The sequence below is a fragment of the Chiloscyllium plagiosum genome, chromosome 31 (genome assembly GCF_004010195.1).
Source record: "Chiloscyllium plagiosum isolate BGI_BamShark_2017 chromosome 31, ASM401019v2, whole genome shotgun sequence".
Taxonomy (NCBI): domain Eukaryota; kingdom Metazoa; phylum Chordata; class Chondrichthyes; order Orectolobiformes; family Hemiscylliidae; genus Chiloscyllium; species Chiloscyllium plagiosum.
In genome coordinates this window covers 14655680-14675749 of record NC_057740.1, presented here as the reverse complement: position 1 = coordinate 14675749, position 20070 = coordinate 14655680, and the positions used below count along the sequence as shown (strand labels likewise).

The following is a 20070-nucleotide window of genomic DNA, read 5'->3' as shown; positions in this document are numbered from 1 at the left end:
CTGTGCTTTTCCAGCAACACATTTCCAGCTCTGATCTCCAGCATCTGCAGTCCTCACTTTCTCCTCAAAGTTTCCAAATATTGTGCATGGTAGCAAAAATGAAGGTTGAAATAGGGATGAGGTCCTGTGGAGTGATTATAAAGGGCTAGGAAAACAATTAAAAATCATGACCCTGTCAGTGGTAAATCTCCAGATTACTTCCAGTGCTAAGCGCTAGTGTGTGTGTGTGTAAGGACAGGTGGATGTGTCAGATAAAAGGTGTTGCTGAATAATTTGTACAGGGATTGATTTTTAGATCATTGGGATCTTTTCTGAGGCAGAGGTGACCTGTTCAAATGGGGCGAGTTACATCTGAACTGGAAGGGGCCAATATCTTGGCAGCCACATTTGCTAATGTTACAAGGAAGGGTTTAAACTAAATTGGCAGGGAGGTAGGATCCTCAACTGCAGGGAGGCCAGTGCGAGGCTGGAAGGAGATACAGTAATCAGAAATAGTAAAGTGAAGAGACAGGTCAGGCTAGAACACAACAGGGAACAAGGAGTGTCTGTTGGATTAAATTACATCTATTTAATGCAAGATGGCTGACAGATAAGGCCAATGAACTCAGGGCATGGACACGTACACAAGCCTGGGATGTTATAGCATTACAGAAACATGGCTAAGGGCTGACAGGACTGGGAGCTTAATGTGCCAGGGTACAGATGTTTTAGGCACGACAGAGGTGGTGGAAAGGATGAAGGAAGAAATTGCATTTTCGATTAAAGCAAGTGTCTCAGCAGTACTCAAATGAAATAACTGAACGATCATCCAGTGAGGCTTTCTGGGTGGAGCTAAGAAATAAGGGGATGGTGACATTATTGGGGCTGTACTATACGCCCCCAAATAGGGAATGAGGAGCAAATATGCAGGGAGATTGGGAGATTTGCACGAGCAATACAGTTATCAAAGTAGGGGATTTTAACTTTCCTAACAGATCAGCACTGCCAGAGCATTAAGGGCTTAGATGGGGTGGAATTTATTAAGTGCATTCAGGAATGTTTCCTCAAGCAGTATATAGGAGGGTCCTACTCAGGAAGGGGCAAATCTTTACCTACTCTTGGGAAATCAGGCAGGACTGAGATGACAGTGGGGATCAGTGACCATTGTTCTATTAATTTTAAAATAATTAAGGAGAGTGACAAAACTGATCCACAGGTTAAAGTTCTAAATTGGGATAAGAGAAAATTTGACAGAAACTTCCAGGAGTTGATTGGAGCACTTTGTTTGCAGGCAAAGGAACCTCTGGCAAATGGGAGGCCTTTAAACATGAGATTGCTAGAGTTCAAGGTCTGTATGTTCCTGTAAGGGTGAAGGGCAAGGTTAACAGGAATTGGGAACCCTGGATGACAAGAGTTATTGAGGCTTTGACCAGAAAGGAGATAGGGCTCAGGCACAGGTAGCTGGGATCAAGGGAATCCCTGGACGTAGATAGGAGATATAGAAGGGTAAAAGGGGCATGAGATAGATTAGATTACCTACAGTGTGGAAACTGGCCATTTGGCCCAACAAGACCACACTGACCTTCCAAAGAGTAACCCACCCAGACATCTCCTACACTTACCCTGACTAATGCACCTAACGCTATGAGCAATTTAGCATGGCCACATCACCTGACTTGCACATCTTTGGATTGCGGAAGGAAACCAGAGCACCCAGAGGAAACATGGGGAAAATATGCAAACTCCGCACAGATAGTGGCCTGAGGTTGGAATTGAACCCAGGTCCCTGGCACTGTAAGGCAGCAGTGCTAACCACTGAGTCACTGTGCTGCCCATAGATTTGGCTGAGATAATTATGGTGAATCCAAAGAGGTTTAAGTATATTAAAGGAAAAAGAACGAGAGACCCTCAAGGACCAAAGTGGACATGTATGTGTAGAACTGCAGAACATGGGCAAGGTCCTCAGACGAATGCTTCTCCTGTGTTTACCATGGGGAAAGAAAAGATGACTAGGGAACTTGGGAAGTTAGTGGGGACAGTCCATATCACAGGAGAGGTGTTGTTGGACGTATTAGAATGTATGAAGGTGGATAAACCTGGTCCTGACCAGATCTATCCAAGAACACTGCAAGAGGCTGGAAAAGAAATTGCAGGGGCTCTGGCTGATATTTTTCCATCAACATTAGCCACAGGGGAGATCCCAGAACACTGGAGAGTAGCCAATGTTGTGCCCTCATTCAAGGAGGGCTGCAAAGAAAAGCCTGGGAACTATAGACCAGTAAACTTAACATCTGTGGTGGGCAAGTTACTTGAGAATATCCTGAGGGATATGATATACGTGCATTTGGAAAGACAGGATGTGATTTGGAAGTCAGCATGGCTTTGTGCATGGGAGATCATGTCTCAAATTTGTTATAGTTCTTTGAAGAAGTGACCAGGAACATTGACAAAGTCAGGGCAGTAGATGTGTTCTACATGGATTTCAGCAAGGCCTTTGATAAGGTTCCACATGGTAGGTTACATCACATGGAATCCAGGGGGAGCTGGCAGATAGGATACACAGTTGGTTTGATGGTAGGAAGCAGAGGCTAATAGTGGAAGGATGCTTGTCGGACCAGAGGACTGTGACCAGTGGAGTGCCTCAGGGCTTGGGCCCATTGCTGTTTGTAATCCATATCAAATGATTTGCAGGAGGAGTTTACAGATGACACCAAAATAGGTGGTATTGTGAACAGTGAGAAAGGATATCAGAAATTGCAGCAGGACCTTGATCAGCTGGGGAATTGGGCCAAGAAATGGCAAATGGAGTTTAGTATAGATTAGTGCGAGGTCTTGCATTTGGGAAGGTCAAATCAAGGTAGGAGTTTCATAGTGAATGGTAGGGCATTGAGTGTATGCCAAAAGAGGATCCTTGGAGTTCAGGTTCATGGTTCTTTGAAAGTGGAGTCACAGGTAGACAGGGCATGGAGTATAAAAGTTGGGAAGTTATATTGCAGTTGTACAAGACGCTGGTGAAGCTGCACTTGGAGCATTGTGTTCAGTTTTGGTCACCTTTCTCTATGAAGGATGTTATTAAACTGGAAAGAGTGCAGAAGAAATTTACAAGGATGTTGCCAGGACTCAAGAGTCAGAGTTATAGGGAGAGGTTGGACAAACTAGGGCATTTTTCTTTCGAGTGTAGGAGACTGAGGGGGGGGGGGGATCTTACAGAAGTGTACAAGATCATGAGAGGCATGTTTAGGGTGAATGCCCTCAGTCTTTATTCCAGGGTTGGGGAATCAAAGACTAGAGGGCATCAGTTTAAGATTAGAGGGGAAAGAATAAAAGGAAACCCAAAGGATAACTTTTATAAAAACAAAAGTGGTACACATATGGAATGAGCTGCAAGTGGGAGTGGTTGAGGTAGGTACATTAACATTTAAAAGGCATGGATAGGAAATGTTTAAAAGGAAATGGGCCAAGCGTTGATGGACATTTTGGTCAGCATGGACCATTTTGGGCCAAAGGCCCTATCTCAATGCTGTAGGATTCTATCTACCTAAATCTTTTGCTACTAAACAGATATCAACTTTGGCTCTAGCAGAGTACTTTACCTAATATAGCAATATTTACATTATCCTCTGTAACACAAGACACTTGGCTCAGATCTCATGAGCTTGAAGAATCCAGATGCTTATTTGAGCTAGGTATTATATAGAGGTATTACATTCACAGTCACTTCAATAAATCAAGAAAAATTAGTTATTCAGTTACAACAAAAATATGCTCTCAATTGTGCAATGCCTCAAGTTATCCCTTGTTGATCTTTTCATCCTAAGTTACATTGATCAATCTCATGAGCATGTCTCTTCAGGTACAATATACTGACTAAGAAATAACACAGGAATGTCCTCATTGGCCAAAGTCTCTAAAAACAATTCTCCAAAGCATTTTCCCATTTTTTGACCCATTAGCCACAAGTTTATAATTCAGTTACTTTTCATAGAAAAGACAAAACATTACAACATCAAAATACTATAGATAATGATGCCAGTTTCTGGGTATGGAAGAAAGGAAGTCATACAATTGGTTCTGCTACAATGCGTGTCTCTTCAATGCAAATTGGCTTTAACACAATTGAAGAATTTAGACGATTATTTGTAGAACATAAATTCCTTACCTGTATTGACTATAATTCAATTCAGGCCACATTAGTTTAAATGGCTCATCTATTGCAAGGTTTGCTTATAATGCGAAATCATACAAGAAAAGAACTACCACATTATTTCAGAACCGACTGTACTGAAATGACAAATTGCAATTTTTAATAAGGAAAATAAAGACAAAGACATGAGAGAATCAACTTAAGTTGCTGCATCATCTCAATTTAGGCAATAAACAAATCATACCAGATAATGGAAGGCTGTTTTCATTGAGCTTTTTCAAAGCGTTCAGGAGTTGATTGAAGCTTTGCAGGATGTGGTCCTGATTAGCATGAAGTAGCACCTTCTGTGCATCAGATAGCAAACGTGAAAGACTGAAAACAAGAAAAAATGTCAATCATTACTCATGTTTCTTGTATACAAAATGTAACACTGATCACAATGATTGGTAGCCTTAACTCATAGCCAAGGAACTCAACTTTTCAAATATTCAACCTCCAATCATCAGCATTGGTGCAGATCCACCCACTTCCATCCCATTGCAATGCCAATTCATGTACAGACATGGCAAGGAATTTAAATCCTTTATTTTCTAAGCAAGTATTTGGGAGAAGGCAGTGGAGTAGAAGCAATGTCACTGGACAGCTAATCCCAGACTAATGCTCCAGGGACATTTTCAATTACATCATGGCAAACCACACCTGATGGTGACCATGTAACTGCCAATCATAATAACACCCATCTGGCTCACTAACATTCTTTAATGAAAGTAATTTGTCATCCTTCCCTGGTCTGGCTTACTTGCAACTCCAGACGTATTAATAATGTCGATGCCTCTTGACTGCCCTCTAAGCAATTAAGGATGGGCATCAAATGGTGGCCCAGCCAGTAATGCCTGCATCCCCAACAAAAATCTTTTTGAAAATGTTACTAGCCCCTAGCCAATTCACAAACTGAGCAGTTTGTTCTAGAATTACAACAAACAATTGACCACAACTGCATCTGGCTTGTATTCTGTTGTTCAAGCTATGCTAGTTCAGCATTTGTTGCTTGAATATAGACTCTTTAGGAAGAAGAATGTGTCATTAGTACTTACATGGATTGATTGAAATTCCCCACATTTCCTGGAGTTTCTCCTGGGGTAGCATACTGGAAGCAAGGATTTTTAATATTACAGATGATCCCCTGTATCCATGGCAGTGTCCCTGCTGATGGTAATGCATGGTTTGGAAAGTGACCTGCAAGAAGAAGAATTAGCAAAGTGAAAAATTAAAATCAAACTTCAACCTTCTCACACCTAGCCTCAAATCTTCAATTTTTCATAGAATCCCTACATTCAGTCCATCAGGTCCACACTGACCCTCTGAAGAGCATCCCAGTACCTTATCTCTGTAGCCTTGCAATTCCCATGGGTAACCCACTTAGCCTGCATATTCCTGGACACTATGGGCCATTTAGCATCGCCAATTCACCTAATCTGCATATCTTTGGACGGTGCGGAGGAAACTGGAGCACCCAGTGGAAGCCACACATATGGGGAGAACATGCAAACTCCACAGAGACAGTCGCCAAAGGCTGGAAATGAACCTGGGTCCTTGGTGCTGAGGCAGCAGTGATAATGACAGCCACCACTTTGATTATTACTGTTTTCCATCTAATGTTCAAATTTCAATGCTGTGACTGGAACATTTCATTCAATGAATTTGACAAGTGATGAATGTAACTCAATGAAGAGGCAGAGAGGCAGAGAGGCAGAGAGGCAGAGAGGCAGAGAGGCAGAGAGGCAGAATCATATACATACACAGTGAAGACAGTTTCCATTTTGGTATTCCCACGTTCATAACATATCTTAAATAAAGAAGCAAAGTTCAACAGATAATAGAAATCTGAAAGCAAAACAAAAATTTCTGGAAAACTCAACGCATCTGGAGAAAGAAAGAATTAGCACTTCTGGTCCAATGACACTTCAGAACTTCCTAAGAGCCATTTTGGACTCGATGTTAATTGTTTTACATACAGATGTTGCCTATCTGCTGAGTTTCTGCAGCATTATATTTTTATTTCAAAATATCACTGATCACCCCAGGCCATTCTTTTCTATGGATCAAAAAAGTGACTGAACAGTAAATATTAGCCTGAGAGTCAGTTTCTCAAAGTGCACAATGCCACACTGAACAAGCAAAACAGAAAACCGATGGTAGCACTATTTGGAAAGTGATCTGTTGTTTTGTCCTAGTTGTCAGAAAGCAAAGGACTCTATGGTAACCATTAATCTCCGAGAGAGTTTTAATGTTGTAAAATAGAACATTTCTGCCTTTAAGCATTCCCCGGGTCTAGAGGACATGATCTAAACACAAAACAATCTTCCTTATGCAGTAACCCATGAAGCACACCAAAGTCAGGATAAGCACAGGTTAAATACAGAGTATAACACCATTTATACCAGCCTATCAAGCTTTACCAGGTCATGTTAGGTATATGTTCCACACAGAATAAATCTGTTTACTTGGCTCAAAAATTGAACATGCACTCAGTTCAAGATTTATAGAAAAAAAATTATTTCCATCAGCCATAGAGTAGTGTCTGATAATTTCCCCCAAATTATTTTTGTAATCAAAAGCTCCAGCTGAACTATAGAAAGTTGGTCTAAACAGCAATTAAACAACAGGCAAGGTAGCTCAGAAGCTGCATGGAGCCAATGCCCAACAGAAATAATTACTTCAAATTTGGAATGATGACAAATGAATTGCAAGAAAAAAAAAAATAGATCATCTATTGCAATAAAAAGACAGACAGACATGAACAGCAAGGGACAGAGCCCCAACATCTGGTTCACAAGGCATCTTTCAAGTATATTATGCAGAATCTGCTGAGTGATATTTACCCTTGAGTATTGGCTTTCTGCCAGTCACTCCAATGTTGGCAAAACCCTTATGTTTGGATTAACTTCACATGGCTCCAGTCCCAACTCATTGGTCAATATTCTTGCATGCAACTACATTGTGACAGTCTGCTCAAATTGGTTTTACTTCCTGAAACCATGCAGTACCGATGTTGTATGCCACCTATGCACTGAATTGAACTATGTTATGCAAGCACCCATATGAAATCCTATTACACAAGCTTTCATGAGTCAGTACACAGGATCAGGGAGATGTGGTGATGTAGTGGTAATGTCACTGGACTAATAATCCAGAACCTCAGGATAATGTTCATAGTTTGAATCCCACAACGGTGAAATTAGATTTCTGGAATTTAAAAAGCTGATCTAATAGCAAACATTTAATTGTCAACTGTCATCAAAAATTCATCAAGTTCACTAGAAGGAAATCTGCTGTTCTTACACAGACTGGCCTACGTGGGACTTGAAACCAAAAACAGTTGACTCAACAGCCCTGAGCAATACAGGTCGGCCTAGTCAGCAACACTCATCCAGTGAATAAAAAATCTTTGTACATATGGTCTCGAGTACTATCATTTCAAATCAAATTATATGATCATACTAAATGGTTTAAAAAGGTAATTTTCCACCAGTACTGGCCCTTAGATATGGAGGTTTGTTTTAAATTAATTTTTTTCAAAAATGTCATTTTCAGATTAGGTCCCTGTTGGAATTTGAGAGAGCAGGAGTATGGAGTTCAGCTTCAACAAGCATGGCGGAATAAACAGAGCTCTTGTAGCTTCTTGCAGCTTGATGTGGAGGAGTTGGTGAGGAATTTTCATAGAACTAGCTACAACTTCTTTCCCAGAAGGAAGAGGAAATGGAGAGAAGGGAAGGTTTGGGCACGAGACTGAATCTGGGGAGCAGCAGCATCTTATAAAGCTCATTTAAGTCATCTTCACAGCGGAATACAAACCCATTTGTACTAGGAAAGGCTTAACTATCCTTCTGACAATCTTTTCCAAAGCTGACACTTGAAGAATGGTGAAATACACAAGGCCAGAGAGAATTATGCATCTGTGGAACACTATCATTTGGAACAAACTCAATGATTATCTGGAATCATTTGAGTTTAAGAATTTGTTTCCTTGTTAATCTTGGGGTTGAATACAAGTTGGGAAAATAGAATTCTCCACACTCATAACCAAGCAAATGGCTATAATTGAGTCCCTGATCCTAGCCCCTCCATGATGATAGGCAGAGACTGGAGAGAAATGGAGATACACTAAACAGTATTCATGCATCAACTGCTAGATCACTTACATTCATTCTGCTCAAATGATGGATGGGACTGACGCACGGAGACCAATATAAAGAAGAGGAAGAGAGGCCACAGAATCTCAATAACCAGCTGAACCTGGAAAACAAATGCCACATAAAATTAAGAAATGTTGATGCATGTTTTAAACTCATTGCAGTGATCATTCTGTGCCAGAATCCTTTACAATGTACTGAAGACTGCAGTAATAATCAGTTCATTCAGTTTAGCTTTGTGAGAAGATCAGACAATATAAAATCCAATTTTTTAAGCATCTCAGACCAGCAATACCTTTTGGTCTGTAAGTAAACATGACTTCTTACACAGATTTCATATGAAAACAAGGAGGAAAAGTCACAGGGAGAGCAGTGATGAAGTCTCTTAATTTTAAGACAGAAAGAACTCGTGATTGTATAGTGCATTTCGGGGGTATAGACATCAGGGTGTGGCAAACCATCCAAACTATTTTAGAACCAATTAAGTATCTCCAAAATTTTATCACTGTTGTAATGCAGAAAATACAGAAATCAAATTGCTGGGGAGGACAAAAGGCAATAAGAAAAATGATATGAACTGCCTGAGAAATCTTGGAGTGGTTACTTGTAGCCAGGATAAAGGGAGTTCTCTCCTGTTCTTCAAAATTCAAGTGCAGTACTTCAAATCCTGTACACTCAAGAGACACCAGATTTTGGCTATTTCCAGATTTCAGCTTGGGTGGTTTGAGCTATGAGCAGTCGGATGTGATCTAGGAGCACAGAACAGAGCAGTAGTAAAACCAATAACTGGTCTGGAGCCACACTGCAAAGCACCTAACCAGACATTGTCCAGGTAAGCTTTTTAAATCTTTTAGATAATTAAGTAGTATCTAGTTTGCAATAGCCAGATTGGAGATACACTGCCTATAGTATGTACAGGATCTTCGACATCTTAAGCAAACAGGGCCTCTGTTTACTGTCTCATCAAAGTGAAAAAAATTCCAATAGCTTGGTACTCAGCACTCGAGAGTTAGCTAGACTTAATGTACCAATCTCTGCAATGCAATCAATTTCTAACGCAGAAGTAAATCTGTTATCAGTGCCTCAAACTGCATCCCAGTGTCTGTGTATATGTAGCAGCAACCAATCTTGGTTTCAGACTCAAATCCTCCCAATTTTGCACCTTCTGTCACTACACTTAAAACTCTGCTCAATCTTTACAGGTTCCCTTCCTGGTCTGTTTACTTCCACTTCCTCCTGTCCTAACTTGTAGTGGCTAGAGGAACAACACAAAATCAAAATTTCCAAAGAAGTTTGAGTGAAATACCTTCAGAGGTTGTCTCTACTATGCCAAATTCCCCACAAATAAGTGTATTTAAGAAAAATGAGGATATGGTAATCAAAGGTGAATCAAACAGCGAGAAGGCTCATACACAGCCTAAAACCAGAGGGTTCTTGTGGTGCAATGGTAGTGCCCTCTGAACCAGGAGGCCCACCTATTCCAGAGGTTTATTGGAAAACATCTAATACCAGCTAGAGCTGTTGGGGTCAAGGACCATTCATGTTGAAAAACTCTAAGTTATACAACATTGCTTTGAAAACAAAAAACAATTCATTTTTATCTCAGTGCATATTACCAGTCTCTGCCTTCAGTGTCACAACAAAAGTATGCAAACACCCAGATTTGGGAAACAATTAAATCAGTCTACAATTAAACTGGCCAGGTAATCAACTTTTGAGTCACCAGATAATTGGAAATTATGGTACTAAAGGGCTGCATTTCAGCCGGGAGCAGCTTGGAGTTAGTGTTCATGAGATGTGAGTATTGCAGGCAAGACAGTGATTACTGTCCATCCAAATTGCTCAGTAAATTGGCAGTGTGCTACCATCTTGAACTAATGTAGTCCTTATGGTGTAGGATTACCAACTATGCTGTCAGGTAGGGATTTTGATGCAGTCACAATAATGGAAAAGCAGTACATTTCCAAGACTGGACAGTGGATTTGGAGGGTAACACTACCATCCACAAGTCCCCAAATGCCTGCTGCCTTTTATCCTGGGCAGTTCTGTTGTACGTTTGGAAAGTTTTATGGAGGTGAATTACTGTCATCTTTTCATGGTCTAGTACATATTGCTATTGCTGTGTGCTGTTTGTAGCGAGTATTTAAAGATGCAGATTGCATAACAAAAATGGTCTTGGATGGCATTGAAGTTCAAATACTGAAAGTACATTTCAAGGGAAGACATGTCCAACTTTTGCCTTGTAAACTGAACAGAGAAGCTACTCCAGACAGAAAATTTGACTATTTTGGAAAATTAATATCACATCTTTTCTGAGAGCGGGATCTTACACAATATTAAAACAGAAATAAGGCTAAGGTTGAACTAAGTAAGCAATGCAGATGAATTGAAAAAGGAGGCTAACAATGATTTAAAATCAAAACCAGTTAACAGGTTGACATTAATTTAATCCAACTTTAGCCTAAGTTAATTGACATCCAATAGTTGTTACTAGTCTAACCTCAAAGTCAGAAGACTTTGAAGCTAACTCTAGTCCATCATTCTAGATGAATGAAGTCCTAACCTAAATCTTTTGCATAATTTACCTTTTACAACAGAAATAAAGGTTCATGTGATTTTATAATTGGAGCAATACAATTGATCTAAGACAATGAGTGCAGAGAGACCAAACAGAACATTGAACCACGGTTTCCTTGTCCTTTTTAATATTTCCACTTTTTACACGTGGAAGTCCTATCACACAACAGAACAGCTTTTCTCAGCACCAGATCACCCATGATATTTTCCATCTATTAACCACCACCAGTAAGTCACCTGAGTTTCCAAGTGTCGAATTTATGTGCAGAGCCCGTTAAAAGCAATGCAATAAGATAGAGAAAGGGTTAACCATAATGGAGTTGGAAGGGGAGCTAGGGTTTCTGCTCTTGGTCACTAAGTGACAACACCAAGAAATTACAGATATTGCACACAAATCAGGCTCAACTATGATCACCCATGGATGACTGGCTTGCCAACATTGTCAAGAAATAGCTCCTGGCATTGGCACCTCTATCAAGGTCGAGAACAGGTGAAAGCCACTTGTTATTCGATTGTTATCAGGTACTGTCTGATCAATCCCTAAACAGTGATGAAGAATACAAAACATCAGGGAAATTTAAATTCTACTTTCAGCACTTGTGATCATTTTAAACTAATAATTGGAGACTTGTTTTATATTCAGCTGAGGCAACAGGACTATCCCTCAATTTCTGCGTATGGGCACAGCAGCCAGACATAAAAGGGAGAATGTTAGGTCTTAACCATACTGGCCACAGTATGAATAGCTTTTCATAAGTGGGGTATTAGCAAGAGGCACTCCCATTTTACCCAACTACCTGGTGTCAGAAAGGGTGCTGGTTTTCAAACAAGATCCCAACAGTTGGTCACAACTCATTGATCCCCAGGAGTAAGTGAATGGATGTGACCTTGAGTAATGGATCAATGGAGCTTTTTAATGATGCTTTCTTGCTCAAACTGGCCTCCACACCAAATCTAAAATTTCAAATCAGCAACATTTTAAAATGCAATTTTATTTCTTTACAAGCTGGATTTTGTAAGCTGAAAAGCTCATTTAGATTGTAATGTCAACAGGGTACGTGTCACTCAAAACTTAAAAGGATGGTACAATGGTACTTGGAGGATTTTCCTGCAGGCTTCAGGATTCAATCATGTTCAAATGGGGATCAGAAAACTGTTACGAGAAACTATCCCTTCATGTGATTTTCCCCCAAATTTTCTTTGGGCATTAATGAATCAATGTTAGAGATTTATTCAGCCTAGATTCCTGGACAAAAAAAAACTTTCATTTGTAACTTTACACTTCTTCCTCCTTTCTTTGGAAGTAGTGGAAAGGGGGGGGGGGGGTGGAAGGAGTAATGGGCTGATTATGAACTCAATTACATTAATGGCCCTTCCATGAGCAGCAAGGTCTGGAGCGCACCATGAAACTCTGGCTCACAGGCAGGGATGCTGCCCACTGTGCCACAAGGTTTCCTCATAGCTAGAGAGGAGGATAGCAGCAAGGCCCACAAAGCTCAATGGTGATTAGCAGAGCCACGAGTTTGAAAGCAGCAGCAGAATACAATAAGGCTTAACGTACAGAATACCCAAAAATGGATGTTATCATTTCAACTTTTATGGAATGTAAACAAACTAAAGGCTTTCACAATGGAGATGGGAATTCTGTGCAGGATGAGCTATGCCATCTTGAGTTCAGCAGTAGCCAAAGGCTTCTGAAATCCTATCTGGAATACTGAGGCCCAGGTAAACTACATGGAGCTGCAATATTTAATGTTGCCAATGGGCACCAGGAGTGGAGTGAAAAATCTCATTCAGCCTTTAAGAACAGGATTGGCTCTGCTTAATTGGCTACTTGGTAAATGCAAGCAGGTACTACCCCCTAACCCACCTACAGGGAAGTGGCATAGGGCACAGTAGAGCTATAAACTGCACAGGGAGAAACGGAGGTCTGCAGATGCTGGAGATCAGAGTCGAGAGCGTATTGCTGGAAAAGCACAGCAGGCCAGGCAGCAGAGGAGCAGAATCAGCATTTTGGGCCAGAGCCCTTCATCAGGGATGAGGCTGGGAGCCTCGGAGGTGGAGAGATACCCAAAAGGCTCCCAGCATCATTCCTGATGAAGGGCTCAGACCCAAAACACCGATTCTCCTGTTCCTCGGATGCTGCCTGACCTGCTGTGCTTTTCCAGCACTCTCACGACCCATAAACTGCACAGACTAGTAATGTTAAATCTCTACCAGTACATGCCAGACCGACAATGAGGCACCAACTGACAACCCTAATCAGTCTAATTCTTCACAAATTATCCAGCAAATACACCCAATTGCAGAATCACATCTGCTCTGACAAGATGTCCCACTTCTAAACATCCCAGATGTCAGAGCATCTTCATCTGACCCAAAACAGCCAGCCTGACTTCCTGGTCATTGCCCATTCCAACTCTCCCTCAGACTGTTAGTGAATCAGACTGCAAATCGGAGGAATACCATTTTTCTCCCACTTGAGCAGTCTACAGCCTGGAGGACTTAACAGTTCAACTTCAAATAATCTTTCCACCCATCCTTCTGCCTCCTCCCTTCCATTCCACCTACCAACTGGATTCATCTCTCCGATCAACCAACCAGACCGTACCTATCACTACCTCTCCATTCCACTGCTCTCCCCTCCTGACCGTAACTGTTGCTTCCCCTTACCCCCACAGATAGCCCTGAAGGCTTAATACACAATGTTGACTCCTCCACTTCCTAATGCTGTCTGACTTGCTGTGTTCTTCCAGTCTCTTGTTTGTCTATTTTTGGCTACTTGAATTTTGTAATCACAGGTTGATTGGTTATCCAGTCATTAGTTTGCTTGTTGCAAACAGCTAATGGATACACAAAGACCCATCTTTGGGTCCTATGGTTACAAACTTGGCATCACTCCAGCTCTGAAATTCCTATATCAGATCAATCATTTGTGACCGACAGAACATGTTTTTGACATGACGATGTCATCCTGTCATTGGAGGACACCACTCTGTTCTTTTTTTCTTATTTATTCCTGGGATGAGGGAACTGCTGGGTAGGTCAGCATTTAATGCCCATCCCTAATGGTCCAAAGGACAGTTCTGACTGTCAGCCACATTGCTATGGGTCTGGAGTCACATGTAGGTCAGAAAGACAGCAGTTTCCTTCTAGCACTAAAGGGCACTGATGAACTGGATGGGTTTTTCCAACAAACTTTATGATCATTAAATTCAATTCCAGATTTTTTTTAAAAATAAAATCTAATTCAAATTCCACCATCTGTGATGGTGGGATTCAAACCCAGGTTCCGAGAACATTACATAGACATACTCTGGATTAATACTTAGCGATAATACTACAACCTCCCCTCCTGCTGCATAGTGGCAGCATGAAATGGCCAGCTTCACCTGTTGCTCAAATATTTGAGACACTTTACCTGGTAAACCAAGATAGACAAATCACTTCTCATGACCAAGCATAACCGCTTTAGGGTCTTCATGAATTTGCAGTTAGAACCATTCTCAACATGTCAGGATAGCCATTATCCTGACAGCTGGCTTTGATGTGTTCTATTTCAGTATCAAGCTAGCTAGTGAATAAATGGCTTGATGTTATTTGAAGTTGCCAATAAAACTAATCTATTTACACATGGAAGTATAGTATCCAGTGAAGGTAGGTTTGTGGTAGATACAACTGTTTTCCAACTGGGACATCAAGAAGAGGGGATTATTTGGCTATCCATTTTAATGCGAATTTGAGCACAGTTTGGATCATTTCTCACTGCACATCATGCAAACTTATGAAAGGCCATAAGGCCCTTTGGGTCCTGGAAAGGTAAGAAATTACAATTTTTAAAAAATAGGTGAAGCTAGCTGTGAAATAAATGAAGCAAAAGCAGTATGAGGGGAAATTTGACCTCCTCAGTTTCAGGGACATCCTTAAGCTTTTGTATTTCTCTTGGGACATCGCCACTGGGAGACACTTGCTTGTGCTGGACTAAAATGGAGAAGAATCATTTGGGAAGATACCAAACACAACAGGAGACCTAGCATGCAGCCCTGAAGTATCAACATCAAAAGGAGGATAAAATCTTCAGCATCACCTGCCACCTTGCGTGGAAGAGTTTACAGATTGCATGCTGGTCTCTGCTATCTTAGAATCCATCAAGCCAGGAGAAGTGGAAGCCAAAATTGCATCCTGCACAAGTGTACCTGCTATGATTTTCCTAACTTTTAGAAGTATTACAACAAATGTCACACTGTCACCATGTTTACAAATTATTTTAAAGTATTTCTATGCTAACGCCCCAAAGGAAATATAATTCTAAAACAATTTCCAAACCATTGCTCTCCAAAAACTTAGCAAATTTCGATTGTGGTTCAGGGTCGCAACTGGTGTCACTGTCCCTGTGACATGGGGAAAAAAAAAGGAAAAACTAACTAAAGTACAACAAAACTCATTCAAGTGACATACAACTAAGTTTAAAAACAGATAGTAATACTCCTATACCCTCCATGAAGTAGCCATTAAGACAAGACAAACGGTTAACTTAAATATCAGAGCTGACTAGACCTAAGGAGTTTCCTTGAACAAATAGTGAGACTTCAGGAGACACAAGTTAAGGAATAGCATTTTATAATAACTTTCTCAGTCAGACACTGCCACTTTAAGAGCTACCCTGCAGAAACCACCAAGACTACAAACAGGAAGCACCAAAGATAGCAAAAACAATTAAAGACCAGGGTCACATCAGCTTAATAGATTTAACTCACAATCTGTCTTTTCCGATAGGTGAAATTCTTCCAAAGGAGGAGCCCAAGCTGTATCCAGAAGCTCATTTTTGTCCTTATTGTACATTGGGCAGAGGTCACCTGCATTACAAAGAAAGAAAGTCAAACCCTCAAGTTATTTACATTTTGCCCCCTCCTCCCAAAGAGATTTTCATTTTTCTAGCACCTTCCACAAGCATTCAAATCATTTCATCAAATGAAATACAGCATATTTCAAAAGTATTCCCCTGAAATCCTGTTTGTGAAGTGCAATTTTTAAAATGACCTGCAACAAACTCTTCAGGGTTAAAACAAAAAATGAATGGTTTATACATTCAAACCTCAGGATGATTAACATATGTACATAGAAGAGAGGGGAGAAAAAAACTCACAATTAAGAATAACTTAAGTCAAAAGATATAGACAGCAATTCATATGATTATTGACTGAATCCAAACCATCAACCTCTAGTGAAATGTAAATGAAGTGTTGGAAGAACTTAACAGGTCTGTCAGCACCTGTGGAGTGAGAAACAGTTAACACTGAATCCCTGAAGAGTCAAATCAGATTCAAAAGCCTTAGCTATTTCGTTCATCAGATGACAGACCTGCTGAGTTTCCTCAGCACCTGCATTACGTTACTTTTATTTCAGATATTTAGTGAAAGCTTCTTTCTTGTAGGACTTGAATTTAGGTGTGTGCAGTTGGTTGAAGTGGCAGAATTCCTTTAGTTTGATTAGGTTTAGCTAGATAAGGTTAGTGTACAGAATTGGTCCATGCTCATGGAGATCAGAAACCTTCCAGAAACAAGGCTTCAATGCAACTTTAGGCCAGAGGTGGAGTCGGCTCAGCCTGGAGTCTTTTGTTTTTTTTTGGGGGGGGGGGGGCGGCATGTTGGTGAGGAAAAATGTTTTGCAGACAGATTTTAACAGTAGATTAAAATTTTTACTAGAACACAAGGTTCAAAAAAAAATGTGAAAAGCATCTCTTTCAAAAGATAGGGAGTTTCTTTGTATCGGATGGGCTTAAGGATGAATTGGAGTTAAAACAACTATTTGTTTCACTTGGCAAAAGCTATTGTTTATTGAGTGAAATAAAGTGGTGCTAATTGTTCAACAGTTAAGTAAAGGTAACGTCACCATAGACCCAGGAGGACCACTCTCAGATGACTGGTGGTGGTTTAATTGAGGGTCACCACACCTACGTAGTGTTTGTGCCAGTCCTTGCATGGAATTTTGTAGACGACGTTGGTTTTAAAAGACCCAGTACAACCCATGGACAAAACCAACGTCGTCTACAAAATTCCATGCAAGGACTGCCACAAACACTACGTAGGACAAACAGAAAGAAACAAAACAGTTAGCCACCAGGATACACTAACACCAGCTAGCCACAGAAAGATACGACCCTCTCTCCCTCATAGCCCTACAAACGGAGGAAAAAAAACCATTTCGACTGGGACAACACATCTATCCTGGGACAGGCTAAGCAAAGACATGCCAGAGAATTCCTAGAGGCCTGGCACTCCAACCACAACGCCATAAACAAACACATCGATCTCGATACCATCTATCAACCCCTCAGAAAATGAACAGGCAATGACATCACCACAAATCCCATGAACTCCATCCAGGACAAACATAAATAGAAAGCGGGAGACAACAGCTTCACTTCACTTGGAGGTCGCCACTGATGTTACCTAGCCAGGTAATGAAATGTCTGGATATCAAACCTACAGCTCAGCAAGCAAACCTACACCCTACACCTCAACCTGAGCTACAAACCTTCACAAACCTTGCAGCTATCGAACTCTCATTATTGCTGTGTATTCTGCATCACAAGCCAGCCATCCAGCCAACTGACTTAAATCGACTCCCAAACACTTTAGATATAATGAGTTTCAATAGCTCCCAGATGTTTACAGACCCTGTTGGAGAGATACTGCTCAGTGTTGGGTGGACTGATGGTCACACATTGGAAGTTGAGTTATTCCGTGGTTTCTGAACTCTATCCTTGTAATTACCACTTAGAATTTCCCAGAACTACAGCCAAACTGAATGCATTTGATGCTTTATTCTGGTAAAGTCCCTTTTAAAATTTAAACAAGCATAGCTTTTAAAATATTTTCTCTTTTAGATGTATGAACATGACAACTGTACTTAAAAATCCCATCCAAAACAAAACACCAGTAAGCACAGCATACATTTTGCTTAGTACTGGAGCCCCAGCCTCATTTGTGCTCAGGTATGAGGAGTGGACCTTAAAACGTATGATTTAGAGGAGTGTTATTGACTGTGCCATTTAGGAAACGGAATCTGGCTGAGGAGCAGAATCCTGTACTCCATTTTACAAATGCTGTTATCTCCACAAGATGACTTCATGGGCATTGATTCTTAATGGGAAGGAGATTCACTGCTGCCTTCTAGTACCTTATTCAAACTATCATTCATCATACACCTGTCCAAATCTGCAGTATGGTAGGCTATTCAGCTGCGGACAGCATTACAACTGTTCTAAATGTGAATAGCAATGTTATTGATCTGGCAGAAGCAGCTTGTTGGGGCTTTATAAAGAATTGAGAATGCATTGGATAAGCATGAGCTGGTTCCAAGATCTTGATAGCATGTTAAAAGCAGGTTTCAGACAAAAAGCAAGTTGAGCTGGAGTTCTTCCAATTTCAATCTTAAAGTAAGCTCAGGATAAAAATTCTTTACAACGTGGAAACAGCTAATTGATGGATGAGACAATGGAGTCTGGGAGAGCCAGGTAGATGTTAGTTGTCACCAACTTCCCCTCTGGAAAACCAGTTTGCAAATGATGGAAAAAAAAAAGGTAAACAAAACCAGGACAATACTGTCACAGCTACCAGATTAACACTGGGTCACAGGTAGAAGGAGCAGTTTAGAGGGGTATTTCTTTATGCATCACATCTGAGTGTTCAGTGGAAATCTGTCCCCTAAGTAGCCCAAGCATCTAGTGGAGATTGCCTCATGATTTATTCGGAAAACAACCTGGAGTGTAAAAATAGTATTCCAGTGATCGAATCAGATATTCATGGCTTTCATACATGCTTGTTTAACCTCTAACAGAAAGAGAAAACAAGATTTCATATAATTAATATCATAATCGAAAGGAGATGGTGCAGTTGTGTTCAGATTCACAAACATGTTTATACAATTGAAACTATGCAAAAACTACTTGGATATCACTAGACTTCGACATTCTTTCCCCACCCCCACACCCCACCTCTTTGTGGTTAGAGTTTTACTGGCTAGGCCAAAATGTATTATCCATTCACATTTGTCCGAGAGGTTTTGGTGGTAAGCTGCACTTGAATTACTGTTGTCCACGTGACAGATACAACCAAAATGCTATTAGCAAGAAAGTCCCAGAATTACTGGAGTACAGCCATTGAGTGGTGGGATGCTGTCAGGGAGTAGTTGATAATCAGCAGGGAAGAGTTTCCTTCATGCATGAGACATCATTGGATCTGGATATTGAGGACTCCCAGGGCAACTCCCTTCTGCCTGTATACCTAGGACAAGGCATACCCAGGTATGGTGGTGTTTTTGTCTGGGACACAGTCTCACACTCAATACAGACAAATGTCAGGTTGTTACTTCACTAACGTGTTGGAAAGCTGCACAAGCCCCTACTTGGCCAGAAGGAGGATTTTGCAGGATTGACAGGCAGAGTTTCTCATCATTTCCAGTGCCAGTCAACACGGGCTGAATCACCTGGTTTAATTCCTTTGAGACTTTGTAGAGGTTTAATAAAATGGAATGTCTCTGTGGGCCATTTCAGACGGAGGTTAACCATATTGTTATGTCAGGCAAGGACAGATTTCCTACAAGATGTGTTTTTAAAATGACACATTAGATGTTATCTGAAAACGTTGCCAAAGACTAACTTTTAACTCCAGGTATTATTAACTGAATATAAATTCTACCAGCTGCCATGGGATTTGAACCAATAACCCACACCACGAACATGGGCTTTTGGATTAGTCCAGTGACATGAGCTTTTCACCACTTCCCTCCACCCCCGATCCTTCTCAATGACTGGGTATCGAACTTTCTAACTGCGTCTTGTTTTCAAGCAAACATGTCGTGGTGAGATTTCAGTTCTAATGTCAGAAACTAGATGTGCTCACCCCTGGATCTACTACTCACTATTTTCAGCAATGTGTATGCACTGCAATTCCAACACACTAGTCAGTTAATTGTACTAGAGCAGGGTTCACTGCAAAGGTTAGGAGCAGAATGTGGAAAGGACATGGAACATAAGCACTGACTCAACTTTAAGAGCAAAAGGCCACTGTTGCCATTTGTCTCAAAGAGGAACTGAATGGAGGGCAGTTGGCAAGGAGGATGCTAGGATGATTACTTCCCTGTCCCCTGACTTTTAAAGATACCAGAGGTAAT

The 20070-nt window shown here is 40.8% G+C and overlaps 1 protein-coding gene across 4 annotated transcripts in view; it reads right to left on the bottom strand.

The window, feature by feature from the left end:
- Window positions 1–20070, bottom strand: part of LOC122565247 (phospholipid-transporting ATPase ABCA1-like) — a 173752-nt gene that overhangs the window by 130982 nt on the left and 22700 nt on the right. For all 4 annotated transcript variants that reach the window (XM_043721016.1, XM_043721017.1, XM_043721019.1 and 1 more), the window contains exons 2-5: window positions 15651–15749; window positions 8326–8419; window positions 5218–5359; window positions 4368–4495 (exon numbers count right to left, since the gene is read on the bottom strand). In XM_043721016.1, the coding sequence (XP_043576951.1) occupies window positions 4368–4495; window positions 5218–5359; window positions 8326–8419; window positions 15651–15716 (430 nt within the window). In that variant the 5' untranslated portion in view covers window positions 15717–15749. The remainder of the gene's footprint in view (window positions 1–4367; window positions 4496–5217; window positions 5360–8325; window positions 8420–15650; window positions 15750–20070) is intronic.